General features: G+C 44.5%; 1 protein-coding gene across 8 annotated transcripts in view; it reads right to left on the reverse strand.

Annotated features, from left to right (window-relative positions):
* The window catches only part of FILIP1 (filamin A interacting protein 1), a 277,856-nt gene that overhangs the window by 18,109 nt on the left and 234,811 nt on the right, over window positions 1-24,936 (reverse strand). For all 8 annotated transcript variants that reach the window (XM_068136277.2, XM_078768449.1, XM_078768448.1 and 5 more), the window contains 2 exons: window positions 7,219-7,525; window positions 4,528-7,068 (listed from right to left, as the gene is read on the reverse strand). In XM_068136277.2, the coding sequence (XP_067992378.1) occupies window positions 4,528-7,068; window positions 7,219-7,525 (2,848 nt within the window). The remainder of the gene's footprint in view (window positions 1-4,527; window positions 7,069-7,218; window positions 7,526-24,936) is intronic.

Raw genomic sequence — 24,936 nt, forward strand, 5'->3', positions numbered from 1 at the left:
GGTATGGTGCTAGGGTAAGGTGCTAGGGTATGGTGCTAAGGTACGGTGCTAGTGTAAGGTGCTAGGGTATGGTGCTAGGTTACGGTGCTAGAGTATGGTGCTAGGGTACGGTGCTAGGGTACGGTGCCAGGGTAAGGTTCTAGGGTATGGTGCTAGGGTACGGTGCTAGGTTACGGTGCTAGAGTACGGTGCTAGGGTAAGGTGCTAGGGTACAGTGCTAGGGTACGGTGCTAGGGTAAGGTGCTAGGGTACGGTGCTAGGGTACGGTGCTAGGGTACGGTGCTGGGGTACGGTGCTAGGTATGGTGCTAGGGTACGGTGCTAGGTTACGGTGCTAGGGTACGGTGCTAGGTTACGGTGCTAGAGTACGGTGCTAGGGTAAGGTGCTAGGGTACAGTGCTAGGGTACGGTGCTAGGGTAAGGTGCTAGGGTACGGTGCTAGGGTACGGTGCTGGGGTACGGTGCTAGGGTATGGTGCTAGGGTATGGTGCTAGGTTACGGTGCTAGTGTAAGGTGCTAGGGTATGGTGCTAGGGTATGGTGCTAGGTTACGGTGCTAGAGTATGGTGCTAGGGTACGGTGCTAGGGTACGGTGCTAGGGTACGGTGCTGACCGTTATATATTTCAGCGACGAGACCGAACTTTTCATTATCATCCGTCAGGACAGCGAGGGAAAAATGTGCCAACAAAGCTCCTGGTTACAGATGCCAGAGCTATCACAGCTACACGAACTCTTTTGCTCAAGATAATGATTGTCTTGAAAATAAATCTCCCCTCGTGCCTCCGCTGAACAAAATAACTCCGCCGAGTACTTTGAAGAAGGCAACATTCAACATTTCAGAGATATTCTGCAAAGAAACACGGTGTGTAAAAAGTCAGAACGTGTGTGTGTGCGCGTGTGTGTGCGCGCGCGCGTGTGTGTGTGTGTGTGTGTGCGTGTGTGCGTGTGTGCATGCGTGTGTGCATGCATGTGTGTGTGTGTGTGTGTGTGCATGCATGTGTGTGCGTGCGTGTGTGTGTGCGTGTGTGTGGTGTGCGTGTGTGCGCACGTGTGTGTGCGTGTGTGGTGTGCATGTGTGTGTGTGTGTTTGTGTGTGTGTGTGTGCGTGTGTGGTGTGTGTGTGTGTGTGGTGTGTGCGTGGGCGTGTGTGTGTATGGTGTGTGTGTGTGTGTGTGTGTGTGTGTATGTGTGTTTGTGTGTGTGTATTACATAACGTGATTTTTGAGTAATTCGCGTTATGTATCGCTTGATTAACGTGTGTGCTGATGGTCTTGATTTAACCTTACTATTATTCGACATATGATCAGATTGTTTCAAGGTCGCTCATCGTGAATAACACTCAACACAAACAAAGCCAATGGGAATCTGATGCAACAAACACGGGCAGTGTATAATCAGCAGAGGCCTACAGGGCAACTGTGTTAGGCCCACCAGAAAACAAAGATGGCAGCCATAAAATTTTGTCTTGGTGCTATGGTGGGTGGAGTGGAGTCAAGCGACATATGTGGGTGTGGTCCGGCAGCTGTCTGACCAATGGGAACACATTTTAAAAATCTACCCCGACAACAACATCAACAGCAGCAGCAACAGCACCCACAACATCAACTACAACAGCAACACTAAACTCTTGTAGACCTGTGACTAAAAATATCATAAATGCACCCGTTTCTGTCCACCCATTCTGTGGCCTTTTTACGATTGCAGGAAAGTGAAGCAGTTTATAAGAGGAAAGTTTTCCATTAAAAAAGATGGAATTTGTGCATGCACACAGTGCTGCAAAATGGCAGTCCCACATGCAGACTCCCCTTGAAGCCACATGGTTCATCTTCTTCTTTGTTATCATATATCTCCCTCAAGGAAGCACAAATTGACAAAATATAACATGTATTATTAAGGGCTAATAGGATGGCTGAGTGGTACGCAAACTCACCTCCAAGTTGTCCAGCCTGGGTTTGATTCCTGACCCAGCTATGAACTGTCACCCCGGTGTTTCACAGGCACGGTTTTTTGGGGGGGTTTTTGTATAAAGGATCGAGGCTCGTGAAAGATCTAACATTTAACGCACAAAAAATCAAACAGACACACAACGTATATGACAAGTGGATCTGGGGTGAAATTAGCGGGGGTAGAAAAGATCAAGGTTTTGGATGGGGGAAGATAAGAGATGGTGGTGAACAGCTGTTTTAAAGACCTGGAGGGAAGAGTGGGATTGAAGAGAGTGAGGGAGTTTGTTCCAATGGTGGGAGAAAAGAGGAATGAAGGAGTGAAGGTGAGCAGAGAGTCTTGATTTTGGTAGTTTAACCAGAAGAGGGTTGCAGGCAGATCTTGTGCGACCTGTAGGAATAATTGGGGGACAGAGCACAGAGAGAGAGCTGGGGGGGGGGCAAGGCCGGAGAGTAGTCGGTAGAAGACAGAAAGACCACCAACCTGTCTGCAGTGAGTGAGTGAAAGGCCCTCTGAGTTGGCTTCATCGCAGGAGATTCCAATGATTCTGAAAGCTTTGGTTTCAACAGCGTGAAAACGAGCTAGGTGTGAGGCAGGAGCACCAGCCCAGAGGGGAGAGCAGTATTCCATTGAGCTGCGGATGAAAGCCTTGTATGTGGTGAGGAGCTCAGGTGTGCCAAGGAAGGACTTCGCACGACGGAGGATGCCCAGTCGGCGAATGGCTTTGGAGGCCAGCTTGGAAATGTGGTTTTCCCAGGAAAGATCATGGCAGATAGTGAGACCCAAAAGCTTGAGTGACAGAAGTTCTTGGAGAGGATTGTTCAGAAAGTAGTTTGGAGGGTTGTCCATGCGTTCTTTTCGTAGAGACATCGTAAGAGTGTGAGATTTGTCAGGATTGAAAGACATGTTCCACTTGTTTGACCAGTCTGTGATTTTGTCCAGGTCTGCAGAGAGTGAGGAGGCTGCAGGCTGCCGATCTGAGGGGTGAGGAATGGAGCGGCAGATAGTGGAGTCATCAGCAAAGAGATAGAGAGGATTTTCTAGAGAGTCGGAGAGATCATTGATGAAGACCAGAAAAAGCACAGGGCCCAGAACACTACCTTGCGGAACTCCAGCCAGAACGGTGATTCATCAATGCATGTGCCATCCCTAGGATGGCCGTTAAATGGGGGTCCCGTTGGTGGACGTTAAAGATCCCATTATGTTATTCACAAAGAGTAGGCAAGCTATCACCAGCACCATTGCCAAATTCCTGCCCTAACTGGTTGAACGTCAGGCCAGGCCAGCAGGTTCGTGAAAGACTCAGGCCTAGCTTCCCCCGGTCGACCTCACAAGGTGGGATAATGGTGGCCATTACAGAAGAAGAAGAAGAAGAATCTATATATTAAACTAGCGGCAGTTTTTTGTTCGTCCGTCTGTCCATCCATCACGCTACATCATTAAGTCTATGATGTAATTACGGCGTATGACGCCTGACTCCACCGACTGCCATTTTAATTTATGTGCCGTTCAGGCCGAACACATCGTCGAAGAGGTCGAACCTATCATGTATCACAATCACCATGCTCTTACCTTTACGTTTTTCATTCAGTGTGAAACACAAACAAACCGATTGTTAAAATGACCATCAAATATCGAAAGCATCGGCGTTACGTCTCTTCCAACAATACGGCACGTATAGGCCTTAGGCTTCATGCCTTTATAGTTCACCTTCAGGCCGCTTAAGACAAATTGGCCCAGATTTCTTTGAACAATAGTATCGTTTTCACAATAATAATAATAACGTCAACAATAATAATATAGTAAATATAACCGTAACACTTTAATCCCAAAGTCGTGAATGCAAAGTTAATGAATTGACGTGGTGTATGGTTCATGAATCAATGATAAGCGCTTTGCGGTACTGATAATCGTGGGAGTAAGGAGTTAGCCCATTTTCGTAATAATGATAACGCAACGTTAATAATACAATAAATCTAATCGTAACACTAAGCCCTTCGTAGTTGAAATATATCATCTATCACAATCGCCATGCTCTACCTTTGCGTATATCATTCAGTGTGAAACACAAAGCGATTGTTAAAATCATATTGAAAACATATGCATCATGGGTCTTCCAACGACAGTTACGACACAGTACGTATGGGCCAATAATACTGTACTAACTAACGTTCATTGTTAAAGCAGTGTATTATTTCAGAACCCACAATGTTATCTCCCATGGCCAAGAATGACTTTTATCGTTCAAGATAATAAATCGTACAGCAATGACGTATTAATACTATACTAATTGCCTATACACCGCCCAAACAAAGGGCGGGTGTTCCGTTCCACGGGTCCCTGCTGGGACATAGTATTAGTACACTCAAGTAACCTGATGTAAAGAACAATTTGCAATACATTTATATATATATATATATATATATATACATACATACATACATCTATATATATACATACATACATCTATATATATACATATGTCAGCCCCAACCTGATGCAGTACTTCCAAATTTAAACAGTCAGTACTTCCAAGTTAAAAGACATGCAACTCTACAGGTGTAAGGCAATACGAGGTAGTTACCGTAGCTCTGGAGTTTTCACACGCTAACTGGACAGCTCCATTGGAGGGTGTTATTGTGATGCTGCTCATCATCTTGCCGGCAGAGGCTGGGGATATTGAAGGTGACACAGTAGTCGATTTTGCACCAGTAGTGCCAGGCCGTCGCAAGATTGTACCTGTGGACAAAACTTCCTTTTTTTCAGTGGAAAATACAGTAATGGCAGGTGTACCACCTTCTCCCACATGCCCCTGCCCCTGCACGGATCCATCCACCAACCGTCGACGTGGAGAACCAAGATGGATACGAATCTTGTTGTCATCGGTTGTGGTTATGCTACTGTGGCTCGATCCAAATGTTCTAGGCCTGCCTAGACCAGCCTTCTCAGAGGACACGTGAAATACGGCCTGTTGTCCAGCCCCTATCTCTAGGGTTTCTTCCAAAATACCATGGTTGTGTCCAATATCTATAACCTGGATAGGAGAGGCCGAACGCTCAGGGGATGATGATCCAGAACTATCTGGAGAGCCAAGATGAGATATTGAGGTGATCGAGAGTGGCGATGACTCTCGGGCTGTACCATCGGACGAGGCAGGACTTGGAGATTTTGTCTGAAACAAAATGCGAGGTTTCTGCAGGCCTGAGCTCGGGATAAGAGTGGTGGTGGTATATGAGGCATCATCACCTGTTGGACTGGTGATCTCCAACATGGCGGTGTTATGCACATGATCAGGTCGAACACGGATGTGTAAAGGTTGCCCCTGCCTGGAGGATAGCACCATATCTCCTGAAGGAATGGCATGCCCGTTTACCTGCACTCTACCTTCACGGTTTTGGTGTAACATTTCCCTTCGTTTGGACCAAGGTGTATAAGACTTTCTCTGACTAATTTCATGGTGCATACCTCCTGAGGAATACCTTCCAATCATGGAAGTGCGCTCACCTAAGGCTTGTCCTTCATGGAGAAGGTTGTTCATGATGCGATTCTCCTCCTGCATCGTTTTCTTGATGAATGAAGAGACATTTTCCTCCTCTCCATTTGTCAGGAATGCTGGATCTGTTTGCACAGCAGCCGTTGTCACTGGGACATCGATGATTTTTCTGCCATTCAATGCCGGTCTTAGGGCTCGACCGTACTTTTTTATTCGATCTAGTTCCTTGCTCAGAGACTCCAGTTCTACAACAAGGTCTTGGTTTCTTGTTTCTTCTCTCAGGAGTCGCTGCTGCAGGCTGGTGTAATTATCCTGGAATTGTGTGAGCCGTTCTTCAGTCGTCATCATCTCGTGCAATTTTTCCTTCAGTGCCTGCACCTCACTAGAAAGGTGATCTGCTCTTGCCTCTTCGTGTCTAAGTCTGCTTCTCAGCTCATGTTCCTCACCATTTGCCATTTCTACCCTCTGAAAGGCTTTCACGCGAGAAATCTGCAACCTGGCTTCCTCCAGCTGTTGAGCAAGTAGCTGGGCTTTGTCTTGTTCATTACGGTACTTGCGCTTAAGATCGTCATATTCATCCTCTGTCTTGAGGAGATCATCCTCAATGACTTCCAGCTCCTTTAAGCGCTTCTGAAGTCTCTCTACCTCCCGCGTAAGCTCCATCACCTTGTTGTCTTGAACAGGTGTTCGGGAAACCTTTGTGCTTAAAGAAAATGGTTTGTGACTCATTGCTCCATTCTGATCACGATCCTGACCAGATAATCGTTCCTTCATTTGACCAACCTTAGATATCAATTCATTCACCTTCGATTCTTCGCTTCTCAACTTCCCAACAAGTTGTTCTTTCTCATGAATTAAGGCAGTTGTCTTCTCCTCAAAATCTGATTTGAGTTTAAGTGACTTTTTACTCTCATTTATAAGTTTTTCTGTGACCTCCATAAGTTTCAGTTGTTCATCCTTCAACCTACCTGTTACCTCCTCCACCTTTCGCTCTTGCTTCTGAAGGTGCTCTTTGGTCACCTGCCTTTCATCAGCAAGCATAAGAGCAAATGATTTTAGTTTTGCCAGATCTTCTGTGAGGCTATGCTCAGTTTTACCGAGCCTCCTCTCAATGCCTTCAAGCTCCTTCACACGATTTCGAAGTACCTCGAGTTCATGACCAAGCTCTTTGCAGACCTGCTGTTCCTTATCAAAGGAAACTCGAAGAGACTCATAGTCCATTTTACCCTTGTTCAAACCATCTTCCATCCTCGCCATCTCCTCTAATCGCTCATTCAACCGGCCGACCTCCTGTCCAAGGTCCTTGCCGCGGGCCTCCTCCTCACCGAGCCTCTCTTTCAATTCTTTGCAGTGAATCTCCGTCTTCTGGATCTCCTCGTCCTTGCATTCCATTTCCAGGAGGCGCTTCCTTAATGTCTCCAACTCTGCAGCAAGTCCATCCCTGCTGCCTCGATCCTGCTGCAGTTCCGAAATTTCAGCTCGGGCACGACGAAGCTCCTCATCAGTTCGCTGCAGACGCCGATTCGATTCCTCAAGTTCCTCAATTTTGTGCGCCAAGCCCGCCATCTTTTGTCTCAAATGCCGTGACTGACACTCTTCTGTTGCTAATTTCGCCGTCATCTCCTCGTGCTCCTGCCAGGAACAAACAAGGAACAAAATTTTACATTTCTTTGACATTTATAATTATTTGAAAGCAATTACTGAAGCAAATGCATGAAAGCCATTGAATATTCATGGATACACAAAGTGAGGTTAAAATTGGCAGTTTTTCAGTGCTTTGACCTGGTAAAAACGAGTCGTTTGTTCTTCAAGATCAGCCTCAAGGCGCTGCGCTTTGGTACTCTCTTCATTCAAGGCCCGTGTCACCTCGCCAGTTTGGTTCCGCTCCTGGTCTAGCTGCCAGGAAATCTCTGCGACAGTCTGCGCCTGCCGCGCGAGCTGTGTGCACAGGCCCTGCCGCTCTTCGGCCAGCAGCAGCGCAAGGGCCCGCAGCTGGGAGGTCTCGGTCTGCAGCCGACGCTGTGTAGAACTGTGTTCACTTTCCCGACGTTGTTGGTAACTCCTTTCCTGCTCTACCACTCGTTTCAGCCTGTAGGAAACATGAGGAGGAAGAAGGCTTCTCAGGTCATCCTTATTGCATCCTGCTGTCCTATATTCATTCATCTTTGCTCAAGTACTGCCCAGGAAGATGAAGTGAAAAATCACAATGCTACAAGTTCTCAGTCATTATTCCATTACTAAATTACGATTTACTTTTAAAGTGGTATCTGCCACTTACATGTAGTGTCACTAAAATAAGGATGTACATAGCAGGAAAAGTGACCTCGAATGTGACGTGTACCCTGGCCTCACCACATTTATGCGACATGATATAATTGTGTCACAACTCAAGTATCGACGACTCAATAGAGAAGATACAGGCTGCCTTTTCACAATAGATGTGAGGTTATAGAAGCTTGCCAAAGATGAGGTGATAGAAGCAACAGCACTGCCGTTGTGCATCTTCGAAGCACAGAGCTGGCCTGAATCTCATCTCATTGCATGTTATGCAGCATGCCTGGCGTCACAGGCAAGCAGCTTCGCAGAGACAGGCGCAGTGAGGCGCAACGTCGAATGCCTCACCCCTTAGCTCATTCCCATACGGACAGGGGAGGTGGGGGTGGGCGAGAGACCGGGGACAAGCTGGCGAGGCGGGTCGAGTGGGAGAGAGGTGGGAGTCTGGGAGGAGGGTCGGGAAGCAACAAGGGTCATGTGAAGTGGGGCAGATTTTCAATTTCCACCAGGCGGAGATTTGCTTGACTTTCTGCGTCGCTTCAGCAACCGCAGACGTGGAGCCAGAGCTCAGCATGTGATGCGACGCAGCCAAGCCGGCGAGGTTAACCACGGGCGTTGTGATTTGTGTTAGGGTCCGGCCATGGGTCGACAAGGCAGACGTGTGCCAAAAGCAGCATGGAAGAGCAGCTCCTGCTTCGACTGCAGCAATAGCTAACATGCTTGTATTGTAGCACAAGCACTCACAGAATACAGACATACAGTCGTCGCCAAAAATATTGGCACCCTTGCACTTTTTTCATATGCACCATTTCTTCCAGGAAATTGTTGAAATTAAAAAATATTTTGGTGTCCACATATGTATTTATTTGGTTTACAGTGGAACAAAACAAAAAAGCTGGAAAGAATACTAAATCTTAGTTTATTCCTCACAGAAATCCTAAAATGGTACGGACAATATTATTGGCACCTTTTAGAAGTTGTTAGAAATTATTTGATTTCAAAAAGGTGATTCTCCTTTACTTTGGAATTGAACTCACCTGTGGTGAGTTGCAGGTGGCTGAAATATAAAAATCATTCATTCAACCAGTTTGAATGGAGAAAATGAGTGATTCTGCTGTTTTGTGTCACTGTGTGTCCCACAATGAGCATGAAGATATCGAAAGAAAACCAGAGAATTATCTGAGGAGGTCAGACACAAGATTGTAGCCAAGATTGGACAATCTCAAGGCTACAAGTCCATCTCCGGAGACCTTGATGTTCCTGTGTCCACCATACACAATGTTATGAGGAAGTTTAAGGCTCATTGCACTGTAGCCAACCTCCTTGGGCGTGGCCGCAAGAGAAAACTTGATCGAAGATTGCAGCAAAGGTTTGTTTGAATGGGGGAGAAAGCACCTCGATGAACTGCCAAACAGATTCAAGGTGACCTTCAGACACAAGGTACGACAGTTTCAACTCGCACCATCCGTTGCCAACTCAATGAAAGGGGGTTCTATGGTAGGAGACCCAGGAGGACCCCAATGCTGAGAGAGAGAGAGATATAAGAAAGCCTGACGAGTTTGCCAAAACACACCTGAACAAGCCAAAATCTTTCTGGGAGAATCAATGTCCTGTGGACAGATGAGACTAAATTCGAGCTTTTTAGTAAAGCACATTATCTCTATGTTTACAGAAATCAAAATGAAACCTTCAAATAAAACAACACCTTCCCCACAGCCAACCTTGGAGGAGGTTCAGTGATGTTTTGTGGTTGCTGCGCTGCCTCTGGCACTGGGTACCTTGAATGTGTGCACGGCATCCTGAAATCAGGTGATTACCAAGGCATTTTGGAGCGCAATATTCAACTCAGTGTCAGAAAGATGGGTCTCCGTCGAAGGTCATGGGTCTTGCAGCAGGACAATGACCCCAAACACACTTCAAAAAGCACCCAGAAATGGTTCAAGACAAAACGCTGGACTGTTCTGAAGTGGCCTGCAATGAATCCAGATCTAAATCCCATTGAACACCTGCGGGGAGATCTGAAAACAGCAGTTGGGAGAAGGAACCCTTCAAATATGGGAGAACTGGAGCAGTTTGCACAAGAGGATTGGGCCAAACTGCCAGTGGAGAGATCTAGGAAGCTCATTCATGGCTATTGGAAGCGCTTGACTGCAGTTATTTTGTCCAAAGGCCGTGCTACCAAATATTAAGTCTAGGGTGTCAATAATTTTGTCAATGTCATTTCTTCTTATTTTCTGATTTAAAATCTCTGAGGGCCTTTCACTCACTCACCGCAGGCAGGTTGGTGGTCTTTCTGTCTTCTACCGACTCCTCTCCGGCCTTGCTCCCCCCAGCTCTCTCTGTCTTCTGTCCCCCCCAATATTCCTTCAGGTCGCACAAGATCTGCCTGCAACCCTCTTATGGTTAAACTGCCAAAATCTCGGCTCTCTGCTCACCTTCACTCTTTCATTCCCCTTTTCTCCCGCCCCTGGAACAAACTCCCCCACTCCCTTTAATCCCACTCCTCCCTCCAGGTCTTTAAAACAGCTGTTCACCACCATCTCTTATCTTCCCCCATCTTGTCTACCGCTCCCCTTATTTTTTGTGTTTTATGTGTCGGTTTGACTTTTTGTGTGATTAATGTTAGCTCTTTCACGAGCCTCGATCTTGTATACAGAAAAAAAAAGGAAAAAAAAGGATATATTAAGTTCTCAATCAAAAACAAAGGTTCTGTAATATTAACAGTGAAATACATATCATACATATCTTACTATAATTCACCAAATGTCCGTCTGTCCGTTCGAAGGTACCGCAAAAACGGCTGAACCGATCGCAATGATATTTTGGGTGGGTAATCCTGGGCCCCCTGGAGTAAAACAGGCTATATTGTTTTTCAAATTTTCCAAGTTTTCCAATTTTCCCAAACACGATGGAATAATATTTACCGATAGGAACAGTGATGTGGCTTTTGTTGAAATTCTACGTAACAGGAGAGAGTAGATCGACTCCTGACGGAACTCTTCCAATATAAACGTGCGGCTCCGAAGAAACACGACAGCGTGTGCAAAGCGACTGAGAAACAGGTGTAGCGGCCGCTTCCGTGTTACAGATTCGGCACGCGCTCTTCACACCTAAACGTGTGACCGAGAAAGACGTGAAGCGGCCGCTTCCGTTTTGCAGAATTCAATCTTTTTTCAAAATGGGCGCCATGTACTGTTTGGATTTTGATGATTTACGTGTGATGTGATTTAACGGATGTTTATATGAATCGTTTAAAATAAAAAAGCCTTCAATTTCTGATATTTTGCCTTTTCATTTGGGCCTCCCAATTGAAGCCCCGCCTGCAGGGCGGGTACCGTTACTAGTACATATAATCTCATTCATCTAGTTCCGTCAAGTCCAAATCGTGTCCGACTTCTGATGACATTCGTGATCAGATTTGTATACAGAATCGAGGCTCGTGAAAGAGCTAACATTTATCACACAAACAAATCAAACAGACAAACAAAATATATAAAAAGAGGGAGCGGTAGACAAGATGGGGAGAGAAGGGGAAGCACACAAACACAACATTTGAGAGCAGGGACATCGGGAGATGTGTAGGAGGGAGAGGGCTTGAGGGGAGGAGGCGTGGGAAGGGGGGGGGGGTGGGAGAAGTATAAAACACAAGGACACCAAGGACTTCCAGGAAAGAAGTTGGTATTTCAAAAAAGTGGATTTGGGGTGAAATTAGCGGTGGTAGAAAAGATCAAGGTTTTGGATGGGGGAAGATAAGAGATGGTGGTGAACAGCTGTTTCAAAGACCTGGAAGGAGGAGTGGGATTGAAGAGAGTGAGGTAATTTGTTCCAGAGGCGGGAGAAAAGAGGAATGAAGGAGTGAAAGTGAGCAGAGAGTCTTGATTTTGGCAGTTTAACCATAAGAGGGTTGCAGGCACATCTTGTGCGACCTGTAGGAATATTATGGGGGACAGAGCCCAGAGAGAGCTGGGGGGGTGGGCAAGGCCGGAGAGGAGTCGGTAGAAGACGGAAAGACCACCAACCTGCCTGCGGTGAGTGAGTGAAAGGCCCTTGGAGTTAGCTTCATCACGGGAGATTCCAATGATTCTGAACGCTTTGGTTTCACCAGCGTGAAGACGAGTTAGGTGTGAGGCAGGAGCACCAGCCCAGAGGGGAGAGCAGTATTCCATTGAGCTGCGGATGAAAGCCTTGTATGTGGTGAGGAGCTCAGGTGTGCCAAGGAAGGACTTCGCACGATGGAGGATGCCCAGTCGGTGACTGGCTTTGGAGGCCAGATTTGAAATGTGGTTTTCCCAGGAAAGATCATGGCAGATAGTGAGACCCAAAAGCTTGAGTGACAGAACTTCTTGGAGAGGATTATTCAGAAAGTGGATGGGAGGGTTGTCCAGTCGGTCTTTTCGGAGAGACATCGTAAGAGTGTGAGATTTGTCAGGATTGAAAGACATGTTCCACTTGTTTGCCCAGTATGTGATTTTGTCCAGGTCTGCAGAGAGTGAGGAGGCTGCAGACTGCCGATCTGAGGGATGAGGAATGGAGCGGTTTGGACCAATGGATTTATCCAAACATCCATATCCTGCACTGCTTCCTGAAGAACTGGCAGAAACAGATTGGTTTTAGCCTTTACCCTATCCATTCAGTGCATACAAGATCTGCCTCTTCCTCTTCTTCAGAATCTCGTTTTTTGCAAGAATGATGTGTCCAAAGTATGTCAGTTTCTGTTTTAGCATCAGCACTTCTAATGTACATGGTGTTCTAATTTATTCAAACACTGATTTGTTTCTTCTTTCTGTCCTTGGAATATTAAACATTCATCTCCATCGCCACATTTAAAAACTGTCAACCTCCTTCATTTCTTTCGTTTTCACTGTCCGTGACTCACTTCCATACATTGCAACTAAGTATTCCAGGGCATTCAGCAGCCTCCTCTTGGTTTGTTTTGTCACATCTTTGTCTTTCCAGGTCTTTATCAATCCTGACATTGCTGTTCTCCCCAATAATAACCGTCTATTAATTTCTCCTCTACATTCTCCACTCATTTCAACCTCAGAACCCAGGAAGATGAAACTTTGCACTATTTCCACACGATTGTCTCCCATTCTGGACACGTCGATCTTCTCAGTTCACAAGATTTTAGTCTTGTTTAGGTTTAAATAAAGACCAGCTTTTTCACGTTCCTTCTTCACTGTCTGCAGCAGTTTCATCATGTTCTCTTTACTTCCTGCTCTCAGTGAGGTATCATCAGCATTCCTTAGGTTGGTGATGCATCTTCCTCTAATCCTGACTCCAGCCTCTGCCATCCAAGTTTGATTTCCTCATGATGTACTCACTATATAGATTGAATAAGTAAGGGGAGACAAGGTACCCCTGTCTGGGGAAGCACCCTGTCTCTATATTTTCCAATTCCAAACCATTCTGTCTCTGCGTGCTCTGTATGTACAGTACCTTCAGAAAGTATTCACACCCCTTGACTTTTTTCACATTTTGTTGTTGCAGCCTGAATTTAAAATGGATGAAATTGAGATATTGTTTTGTCACTGATCTACAAATAATACCCCATTCATGTCAAAGTGGAGTTCTTTGGGGGAATTTTTTGCAAGATAATTAAAAATGAAAAGTTTAAATGTCTTGAGTCATTAAGTATTCAACCCCTCTGCGATGACGCTCCAAATTGCATTCAGGTGCATCCAAGGGCAGCGTTAGTCATTTGGGGGTCCCATGTAAAATACAATATTGCCCAGTAAAGCCCCTGTGAGTCCTATTAATCTGTCATCACACTAAAATACACAATTTAGTGTCTGCGACAGTCTGTCCGTCTGACGTTGATGGAATCGGTCGCTACTTGTGCAATCTCAACCAACTAGACTTGCCAAGGGGACTACTGGTCATATGGAAAAGGTTGTATCGATTTAATTTCCCACCTCACCAGGAGTTCCAAAGGTGGGACGATGCAAATTATCTTCGTAAACGTGTACCGTGTTGTGCGACTCCCGGTGGTAGTGGCAGAGGGTATTACGAGTGATGCTTCATAACCCTTAAATGTATCACGAGTAAGAGGACTATTATGTATTACTATTATGTTCACACTCGCTTAGCCTGTGTTGCTAGCAGATAGAGCATCGTTCCACCTTATCAAGGCATTTTTCTAAGGACATTTCAAATGACAAAAGTAACAAGAAAAAGAGCAATCAGAGAATGCAAACCCTCGCCAGGATGTATTTTCAGTGGTTTTTTAAAGGCTTTTGTGTTAAAACAAAGACCTATGACGTCATAATTATCATAAAAAATTATACAGGTGGAGTTGCACCTATGGTGAAAATTTCCTGTCAATCGGACCAACGGTTGCAGAGAAAATCATATTCATTCTGTGCGGACAAACAGACAAACAAACGGATTCAAATGCAATACCCTCTCCACTGGCGAGGGTAACAAGGGGCAAAATAAAAGAAAATAAATAATAGCCTTTTGTATAGTGCCGGCACTTATCTCTCCCAACGAGGTCATGGAATGAAATGGTGGTTCAAGGTGGCCAGGAACTGCTCCAACAATGACGCGCAGTCGCTCTCCGCAGCACCATGAATGTGAGACAATCCGGTCGGTGCTCCTCCTTCGCTCCCCACTCAGCCCGAAGCGCCAAGAGCCCCACGAACTGTCGTCCCCACCTTCTTTTCACGGTCAAACCGGCCACGAAGGCTAACACTGCTCTTCCTCAGCACGAGCGTGCCGAACCAGAACAGCCGCAGCCGAGCGACCCGAAGCACAAATCAAACAGTCCGCCACGAAGTCAGAACCAGACGACCGAGAGACCTAGATGGCGAGACGCATCCCTTTCTCCTCCAGCTCTCCAATGTTCCATGCTGACGTCACACTCTGTCCAATCACCGAGGTCTACTCGATCATCCCATCGTGCCTCCACCAATAATGAAGGCCGGGGCATAGCCTCCTCATTACGAGTCATCGGGGGGAGGTAGGGCGGAGTCCAGTCATCGTTCGGGAATGTTCGGATGACGTCGAAAGCCTTGAGGTGGGATTTACGTGCCGATCGGCAAATGTGCTGGGTGTTGGTTAGCCCTGGCGGCGTTGTGAGCGAATGAGTCCATTTGTTATAGTTGTTGTTTGGCAGGCTTTTTAATGGTAATAAAGACTGAGGGAAGATCACAGGGGCAATTACACACTGGGGGTTATCATTAAGCCCTCCATAATTAGCATAGCTCACCCCTCATATGGAGACACACATATGATCTTATTCTATACAGAGTCCCTACTTAGTTACATCGAGGTGGGTTCTTCTTCTTTGCGACACTCAAAGCATGCTAATTTATATGATTCTCTCTCGGCCAAGGTATTTCATTGTTTATCCCCTCCCCCACCCCCCCCCCCCCCCCATTAATCCATTTTTAATTCAGGCTGTAACAACAAAATGTGAAAAAGGGGGTGTGAATACTTTCTGAAGGCACTCCATATATATATATACATACATACATACATACATACATACATACATACATACATACATACATACATACACACACTCAATAAAAACTGTGCAGGTGATTGTTGTTAATGTGATTTATTGATGTGACATCATAGGACACAAATGAGGTGCAAACTTCCAACAGAGATAAATGCTGAATCATTTTATGTCCAGTCATTGTGACATAATCACGTAATGTTGTAGTTGTGGTGAATGTTTTCACATGAGAATCCAACGTGGAAATGACCTCTCCGATTCTCTGGAAAATCCCCTTTATATATTTTCTGATGATTACCACCCTCTGCCGTGACATCCCTCATCCTTCGGATTGGCAGGCTGCAACCTCTCTCCTGCCATCAGACGTCGCCAAAATCACAAACTGCTCAAAAACTTGGAATATGTCTATCAATCCCGACACATATCACACTCTCACTATCTCATTCGGAAAAGGACAGCATGGCGAACCCTACTCACACCCAGTCCCCTTATCTACTTTCTTGACAATCCTCTTGAGGAAGTTCAGTCAGACAAACTCCTGTGTCTCACGATCAGCCATGACCTCTAACAAAAGATGACTTCACGTCTGAAGATGTTGAAACGAGGGTTTGCAACCAAATAGTCAGGTTCACTCTGTCAATAAATTATATTTCGTTCAAAATCATGGTAGATTAGCAAACCTTATACATTTTTGGAAAGGTTATAGCATAAGGAAACTAAAAATCAATGTTTACATTTGGAGAGATACCTGTATGGCGGCCATTTTGGATTTTCAGAATGGCCACTGTAAAATACATATTTTGTTCTATTTCTGCCTCTAATTACCCTAAAAACTTTAAAAAATAGACTAAACCTATATTTTCAGGGACAAGGAATCCAATGAAAGTATCAAATTAGTGCTATGGGGAATGGTAAGACACAAATCAAAGGTTTTGAATTGCAAAATACTGTTTATATTCGCGATAAGTTGCATAATCAAATACATGTTATCATTTTGTACAGGCAGTTAATAACATCAAAATGTGTCACAATAATTCATATCACCAAACATACACAGGCAGTCAGCAAAATCATATATACACATGCAGACAGTATAACTTCACATCTACACAGGCAGTCAATGACAAAATATACACAGGCAGTCAATGGCATCAAACATACACGATTACAGAATATGCCATTTAGAGTTCGTCATCACTGTCCTGTGTGTCGTATCCGACAATATAGTCCGCATCGTTTTCACAGTCCGTTCCACACAAGCAAAGGTCGGTCAAATTGATTGGCAAATCGAATTGGTCGAATGGTCGATCGAATCGAATCGAATCGATCGAATTGGTCGAACGGTCGAATGGTCGAATTGGTCGAATGGAATTGGTCGATTGGTCGAATTGGTCGAATGGAATTGGTCGATTGGTCGAATTGGTCGAATCGAATTGGTCGATTGGTCGAATGGAATTGGTCAATTGGTCGAATTGGTCGAATCGAATTGGTCGATTGGTCGAATTGGTCGAATGGAATTGGTCGATTGGTCGAATTGGTCGAATGGAATTGGTCGATTGGTCGAATTGGTCGAATGGAATTGGTCGAATGGTCGAATTGGTCGAATGGAATTGGTCGATTGGTCGAATTGGTCGAATGGAATTGGTCGAATGGTCGAATTGGTCGAATGGAATTGGTCGATTGGTCGAATTGGTCGAATGGAATTGGTCGATTGGTCGAATTGGTCGAATCGAATTGGTCGGAATTGGCAAATGTAAACATTGATTTTCAGATTTTCCATGTAATAACGTTTCCAAAAATGTATAGGTTTGCTAATCTACCATGATTTTGAACGAAAAAACATAGTGAACCTGACTAAAACTGCGGTTACCGGCTCATCATGGATCCTGAAGAGAACACAACTTCTGTTTTGCAGAAAGTACGAGGGTTAAAAAAACGAGTTGACACAGACTGAATACTTAATTTGTGGCATATTGACGACAAAAATCTGCAAAAAAAAGTAGATCTGTGCAATCTTGGCCACAAAAAGAATAAAATTGATCACTATCAGCTGTCTCGGTGCCGACTTCCAGCGCTTTGTGGAAGCAGACTCTCAGAACGGCCTAGTAGACTTGCTCACATTGTCCAAATTATTATGTAAGTAGGCCAAGGCCTGTATCCATCCCAACGTGAAAAGCGATTTCCAAAAATGACATCAGCACCGGAGATCCAAAAGCCCGAGCAGCAACAAAAGCCGAACGCGTCGCAAGTCGAGCGCCCACCGACCACGAAGGCGTTTGTTGCCCTGGCATTCGGGTTTCGGTGGCGAGGGTGTAATTGCGGGCAGGATGTAAGTTTATCCAGACTGGGTGGGCAAACACTTCCTTTTTGAAGAGGCAGCACCGGTCCAAGGACAATGCCTGCTTCACCGTAAGCCACCACCGGAATGCGTCTCGCATTCACAGGCCGCACGATTTTGTGCTCCTATTGCACTCCGGTTAAAAAGAAACATTAAAACATCATTAACGCAAATTTGACAGCGAAGGGAAATGTCTGCACAAACACATCGACTCAACGGCGAAGGGAAATAAACACACGCAGGAAAATGGCAAACGTGTTTAGTCTTCCGACTCGGAATGACCGTCAACGTGGTCCAGGCAAACACGAACAAAACAAACAGGAAGATAAGTGATCACGAGTGGAAGGAAAGATATGAAACGCTTTAGATGGTCTCAAAAAAAATCTGCCTGCAGTTGGGAAGATGCGCATATTCTAAAGTGAAGCCACACGCTTCCTAACCACATGACACAGTGTTCTTCATCAAAGGAAACTACGACTATGATAGATCAAAACCACTCTCCGGCCAAAACGTCGGACATGAGCCTTGCCTGCTGAGCAGTTGTGCGATTCACTTCGCAATGTGATTTTGGAGATTCAAACGAAGGAAGGGCCAATCTACATATTACGTATGCTAAAAACAGTGGAAATTTTGATTCCACCCCTTCTTCCAGTCTTGTGAACTAATTTCCCGTTCCTTTCTTCACCTCTTCTTTATTTTCTCCTCCTCCCTTACAACTCCCCTACCAAGGAATCTTGTCCTCTTTTCATATTTACCTCCATCACTGAATGTCTGTCTGTCCATCTGTCTATTTGTATGTCTGTGTTGTGTGTCTGTTTGTGTGTCTGATTGTCTGTCTGTTTGTGTGTCTGTTTGTGTGTCTGTTTGTGTGTCTGTTTGTGTGTCTGTTTGTGCGTCTGTTTGTGCGTCTGTCTGTCTGTTTGTCTGTCTGTTTGTGTGTTTGTCTGTCTGTGTGTGTGTTTGTCTGTCTGTTTCTGTGTTTGTCTGTCTGTTTCTGTGTTTGTCTGTCTGTTTCTGTGTGTGTCTGTCTGTATGTCTGTTTGTTATTTGCCGGAAAAGATTCCGGCAAGTATGTTGGTTGGTTGAATTGTCTGTCTGTCTGTCTGTTTGTCTGTCTGTTTGTGCGCAGTACTATGTCTACACCGTTGCACATACAATCGCCATACTTTACACACATATTTGTCTTGCCCTGGAATAGACTGTGCCCAATTTTTAACTCTCTTGGCCCAAGGCCTTCATTATGACGTCATAATTTGATAATTCGACAAGTACAAAACTTCATCCAATCAAGATGCAATTTATTGAGCACCATGTCGGCGTATACTGGTGGAGAAAAATAAATAAATGATGACGTCATCGGTCACATGATTAGGCCGCCATCTTCGAAAAACCGAAAAACTTTGCACCTCTATATCTCCGAAAGTGCTGAAAAGAAAAATTTGAGACATGGCTCATTGTAAAGAACTCTCCATGGGGAATAAAATATGTTAATGATGACGTCATCGGTCACGTGGTTCGGCCGCCATATTTGTCCAAAATGGCCGATAAAAAAAAGTACATTCCGGCAAGTCCTCGGTCTCTGACCGATTTTTCATCTGTGTGTCTGTTTGTGTGTCTGTTTGTGTGTCTGTTTGTGTGTCTGTTGTGTGTATGTCTGTCTGTTTGTGTGCGTGTTTGTCTGTCTGTGTGTGTGTGTCTGTCGGTCTGTGTGTGTCTGTCGGTCTGTGTGTGTCTGGCTGTCTGTGTGTCTGTCTGTCTGTGCATCGTTTGTGTGTCTGTGTCTCTCTCTGTGTGTCTGTCTGTCTGTGTGTCTGTCTGTTTGTCTGTCTGTTTGTGTGTCTGTTTGTGTGTCTGTTTGTGTGTATGTTTGCTTGTGTGTCTGTTTTTCTGTCTGTGTGTCTGATTGTGTGTGTGTTTTTGTGTCTGTTTGTGTGTCTGTTTGTGTGTCTGTCCATCTATTTGTGTGTATGTCTGTCTGATTGTGTGTGTGTGTCTGTCTGTCTATTTGTGTGTCTATCTATCTGTTTGTCTGTTTGTCTGTCTGTTTGTGAACAGGATATCTCAAAAAGTTATGGACAGATTTGAACTGATCTTGGTGGACCGTTTGAGTGTGTGACAAGGACAAATTGATGAGATTTTGGTGAATATTCGAATTCGATAATTTTTATGATTATTCAAGTGATTTTTCACCATTTGGAGATGGGGCCAAAAACGATAAATATCATGATGTCTCAAAAAGTTGTGGATGTATTATGCCAAAATTGGGTGAATGAATTGCTCCGGTGCCAAGAACAACCCGATTCAATTTTGGTTCAAGTCCAAATCCAGATCTGGCCTATCAGTGGGTTACAAAACGAAAAGTAATCAGCCTGGCGGAGGTATGCGCTCTACCGAGTGTCGTTCTAGTTACCCTTGCCAGAGGAGAGGGTATTGCATTTGAGTCCGTTTGTTACTTGCCGGAAAAATTTTCCGGCAAGTATGTTGATCTGTTCGTTGCTTGCCGGAAAAATTTTTCCGGCAAGTATGTTGATCTGTTCGTTTGTTACTTGCCGGAAAAAATTTTCCGGCAAGTATGTTGATCTGTTCGTTTGTTTGTCTGTCTGTCTGTTTGTCTGTCTGTTTGTCTGTCTGTTTGTCTGTTTGCAGCACTGCGTCTACACCGTTGCACGGAGAATCGCCAAACTTTGCACACATAATGGTCTTGCCCTCTAATATACTGTGCCTCAATGATGACGTCATCAGTGACGTGGTTCGGCCGCCATCTTGGATAAACCGAATAAATTTGCACCTCTATATCTCCGAAAGTACTGAACAGAAAAAATTGAGACATGGCTCATTGTAAAGAACTCTCCATGGGGAATAAAATATGTTAATGATGACGTCATATGTCACGTGGTCGGCCGCCATCTTGGAAAAACGGCAAAAATTTGCACCACTATATCTCCAAAAGTGCTGAACAGAAAAAATTGAGACATGGCTCATTGTAAAGAACTCTCCATGGGGAATAAAATATGTTAACGATGACGTCATATGTCACGTGGTCGGCCGCCATCTTGGAAAAACGGCAAAAATTTGCACCACTATATCTCCAAAAGTGCTGAACAGAAAAAATTGAGACATGGCTCATTGTAAAGAACTCTCCATGGGGAATAAAATATGTTAATGATGACGTCATCAGTCACGTGGTCGGCCGCCATCTTGGAAAAACGGCAAAACTTTGCACCACGATATCTCCAAAAGTGCTGAACAGAAAAAATTGAGACATGGCTCATTGTAAAGAACGCTCCATGGGGAATAAAATATGTTAATGATGACGTCATCAGTCGCGTGGTCGGCCGCCATCTTGGAAAAACCGAAAAACCTAGCACCTCCATATCTCCGAAAGTGCTGAATAGAAAAAATTGAGACATGGCTCATTGTCAAGAACTCTCCATGTGGAATAAAATATGTTAATGATGACGTCATCGGTCACGTGGTGCGGCCGCCATCTTGGAAAAACGGGAAAAAAAATCACCTCCATATCTCCGAAAGTGCTGAATAGAAAAAATTGAGACATGGCTCATTGGAAAGAACTCTCCAGGGGGAATAAAATATGTTAATGATGACGTCATCGGTCACGTGGTTCGGCCGCCATCTTGGAAAATCCGAAAAACGTTGCACCTCTATCTCCAAAAGTGCTGAACAGAAAAAATTGAGACATGGCTCATTGGAAAGAACTCTCCAGGGGGAATAAAATATGTTAATGATGATGTCATCGGTCAGGTGGTTCAGCCGCCATATTTGTCCTAAATGGCCGATAAAAAAGTAAATTCCGGCAAGTCCTCGGTCTCTGACCGATTTTTCATTTGTCTGTCTGTCTGTTTGCAGCACTGCGTCTACACCGTTGCACGTAGAATCGCCAAACTTTGCACACATATTGGTCTTGCCCTGGAATAGACTGTGCCCAATTGATGACGTCATCGGTGACGTGGTTCGGCCGCCATCTTGGAAAAACCGAAAAACTTTGCACTTCTATATCTCCGAAAGTACTGAACAGAAAAAATTGAGACATGGCTCATTGTAAAGAACTCTCCATGGGGAATAAAATATGTTAATGATGACATCATCAGTCACGTGGTCGGCCGCCATCTTGGAAAAACGGCAAAACTTTGCACCACGAAATCTCCAAAAGTGCTGAACAGAAAAAATTGAGACATGGCTCATTGTAAAGAACTCTCGATGGGGAATAAAATATGTTAATGATGACATCATCAGTCACGTGGTCGGCCGCCATCTTGGAAAAACGGCAAAACTTTGCACCACGAAATCTCCAAAAGTGCTGAACAGAAAAAATTGAGACATGGCTCATTGTAAAGAACTCTCCATGGGGAATAAAATTTGTTAATGATGACGTCATATGTCAGGTGGTTCGGCCGCCATCTTGGAAAAACCGAAAAATTTTGCACCTCCATATCTCTGAATGTGCTGAATAGAAAAAATTGAGACATGGCTCATTGTAAAGAACTCTCCATGGGGAATAAAATATGTTAATGATGACGTCATCAGTCACGTGGTTCGGTCGCCATCTTGGAAAAACGGCAAAAAGTTGCGCCACTATATCTCAAAAAGTGCTGAACAGAAAAAATTGAGACATGGCTCATTGTAAAGAACTCTCCATGGGGAATAAAATATGTTAATGATGACGTCATCTGTCACGTGGTTCTGCCGCCATCTTGGAAAATCCGAAAAACTTTGCACCTCCATATCTCCGAAAGTGCTGAATAGAAAAAATTGAGACATGGCTCATTGGAAAGAACTCTCCATGGGGAATAAAATATGTTAATGATGACGTCATCGGTCACGTGGTTCGGCCGCCATCTTGGAAAAACTTTGCACCTCAATATCTCCGAAAGTGCTGAACAGAAAAAATTGAGACATGGCTCATTGTGAAGAACTCTCCATGGGGAATAAAATATGTTAATGATGACGTCATCGGTCACGTGGTTCAGCCACCATATTTGTCCTAAATGGCCGATAAAAAAGTAAATTCCGGCAAGTCCTCGGTCTCTGACCGATTTTTCATTTGTCTGTTTGTCTGTCTGTTTGTCTGTCTGTTTGTCTGTCTGTCTGTTTGCAGCACTGCGTCTACACCGTTGCACGGAGAATCGCCAAACTTTGCACACATATTGGTCTTGCCCTGGAATAGACTGTGCCCAATTGATGACGTCATCGGTGACGTGGTTCGGCCGCCATCTTGGAAAAACCGAAAAACTTTGCACCTCTATATCTCCGAAAGTACTGAACAGAAAAAATTGAGACATGGCTCATTGTAAAGAACTCTCCATGGGGAATAAAATATGTAAATGATGACGTCATCAGTCACGTGGTTCGGTCGCCATCTTGGAAAAACGGCAAAACGTTGCGCCACTATATCTCCAAAAGTGCTGAACAGAAAAAATTGAGACATGGCTCATTGTAAAGAACTCTCCATGGGGAATAAAATATGTTAATGATGACGTCATATGTCACGTGGTCGGCCGCCATCTTGGAAAAACGGCAAAACTTTGCACCACTATATCTCCAAAAGTGCTGAACAGAAAAAATTGAGACATGGCTCATTGTAAAGAACTCTCCATGGGGAATAAAAGATGTTAATGATGACGTCATAGGTCACGTGGTTCGGCCGCCATCTTGGAAAAACCGAAAAACGTTGCGCCACTATATCTCCAAAAGTGCTGAACAGAAAAAATTGAGACATGGCACATTGGAAAGAACTCTCCATGGGGAATAAAATATGTTAATGATGACGTCAACAGTCACGTGCTTCGGCCGCCATTTTGGAAAATCCGAAAAAGTTAGCACCTCTATCTCCGAAAGTGCTGAATAGAAAAAATTGAGACATGGCTCATTGTAAAGAACTCTCCATGGGGAATAAAATGTTATTGATGACGTCATCATTCACGTGTTTCGGCCGCCATATTTGTCCAAAATGGCCGATAAAAAAGTACATTCCGGCAAGTCCTCGGTCTCTGACCGATTTTTCATTTGTTACTTGCCGGAAAAATTTTTCCGGCAAGTATGTTGATCTGTTCGTTTGTCTGTCTGTTTGTCTGTCTGTCTGTCTGTCTGTCTGTCTGTCTGTCTGTTTGCAGCACTGCGTCTACACCGTTGCACGGCGAATCGCCAAACTTTGCACACATATTGGTCTTGCCCTGGAATAGACTGTGCCCAATTGATGACGTCATCGGTGACGTGGTTCGGCCGCCATCTTGGAAAAACTGAAAAACCTTGCACCTCTATATCTCCGAAAGTACTGAACAGAAAAAATTGAGACATGGCTCATTGTAAAGAACTCCCGATGGTGAACAAAATATGTTAATGATGACGTCATCAGTCACGTGGTTCGGCCGCCATCTTGGAAAAACCGAAAATATTTGCACTGCTATATCTCCGAAAGTACTGAACAGAAAAAATTGAGACATGGCTCATTGCAAAGAACTCTCCATGGGGAATAAAATATGTTAATGATGATGTCATCAGTCACGTGGTCGGCCGCCATCTTGGAAAAACGGCAAAACTTTGCTCCACTATATCTCCAAAAGTGCTGAACAGAAAAAATTGAGACATGGCTCATTGTAAAGAACTCTCCATGGCGAATAAAATATGTTAATGATGACGTCATATGTCACGTGGTCGGCCGCCATCTTGGAAAAACCGAAAAACTTTGCACCTCCATATCTCCGGAAGTGCTGAACAGAAAAAATTGAGACATGGCTCATTGGTAAGAACTCTCCATGGGGAATAAAATATGTTAATGATGACGTCATATGTCACGTGGTCGGCCGCCATCTTGGAAAAACCGAAAAACTTTGCACCTCCATATCTCCGAAAGTGCTGAATAGAAAAAATTGAGACATGGCTCATTGTAAAGAACTCTCCATGGGGAATAAAATATGTTAATGATGATATCATCGGTCACGTGGTTCGGCCGCCATATTTGTTCTAAATGGCCGATAAAAAGTACATTCCGGCAAGTCCTCGGTCTCTGATCTGTCTGTTTGTCTGTTTGCAGCACTGCGTCTACACCGTTGCACGGAGAATCGCCAAACTTTGCACACATAATGGTCTTGCCCTCTAATATACTGTGCCTCAATGATGACGTCATCGGTGACGTGGTTCGGCCGCCATCTTGGAAAAACCGAATAAATTTGCACCTCTATATCTCCGAAAGTACTGAACAGAAAAAATTGAGACATGGCTCATTGTAAAGAACTCTCCATGGGGAATAAAATATGTTAATGATGACGTCATATGTCACGTGGTCGGCCGCCATCTTGGAAAATCCGAAAAACGTTGCACCTCTATCTCCAAAAGTGCTGAACAGAAAAAATTGAGACATGGCTCATTGTAAAGAACTCTCCGTGGGGAATAAAATATGTTAATG

This window comes from Myxine glutinosa, chromosome 14 (assembly GCF_964187855.1).
Source record: "Myxine glutinosa chromosome 14, kmMyxGlut1.1, whole genome shotgun sequence".
NCBI lineage: Eukaryota > Metazoa > Chordata > Myxini > Myxiniformes > Myxinidae > Myxine > Myxine glutinosa.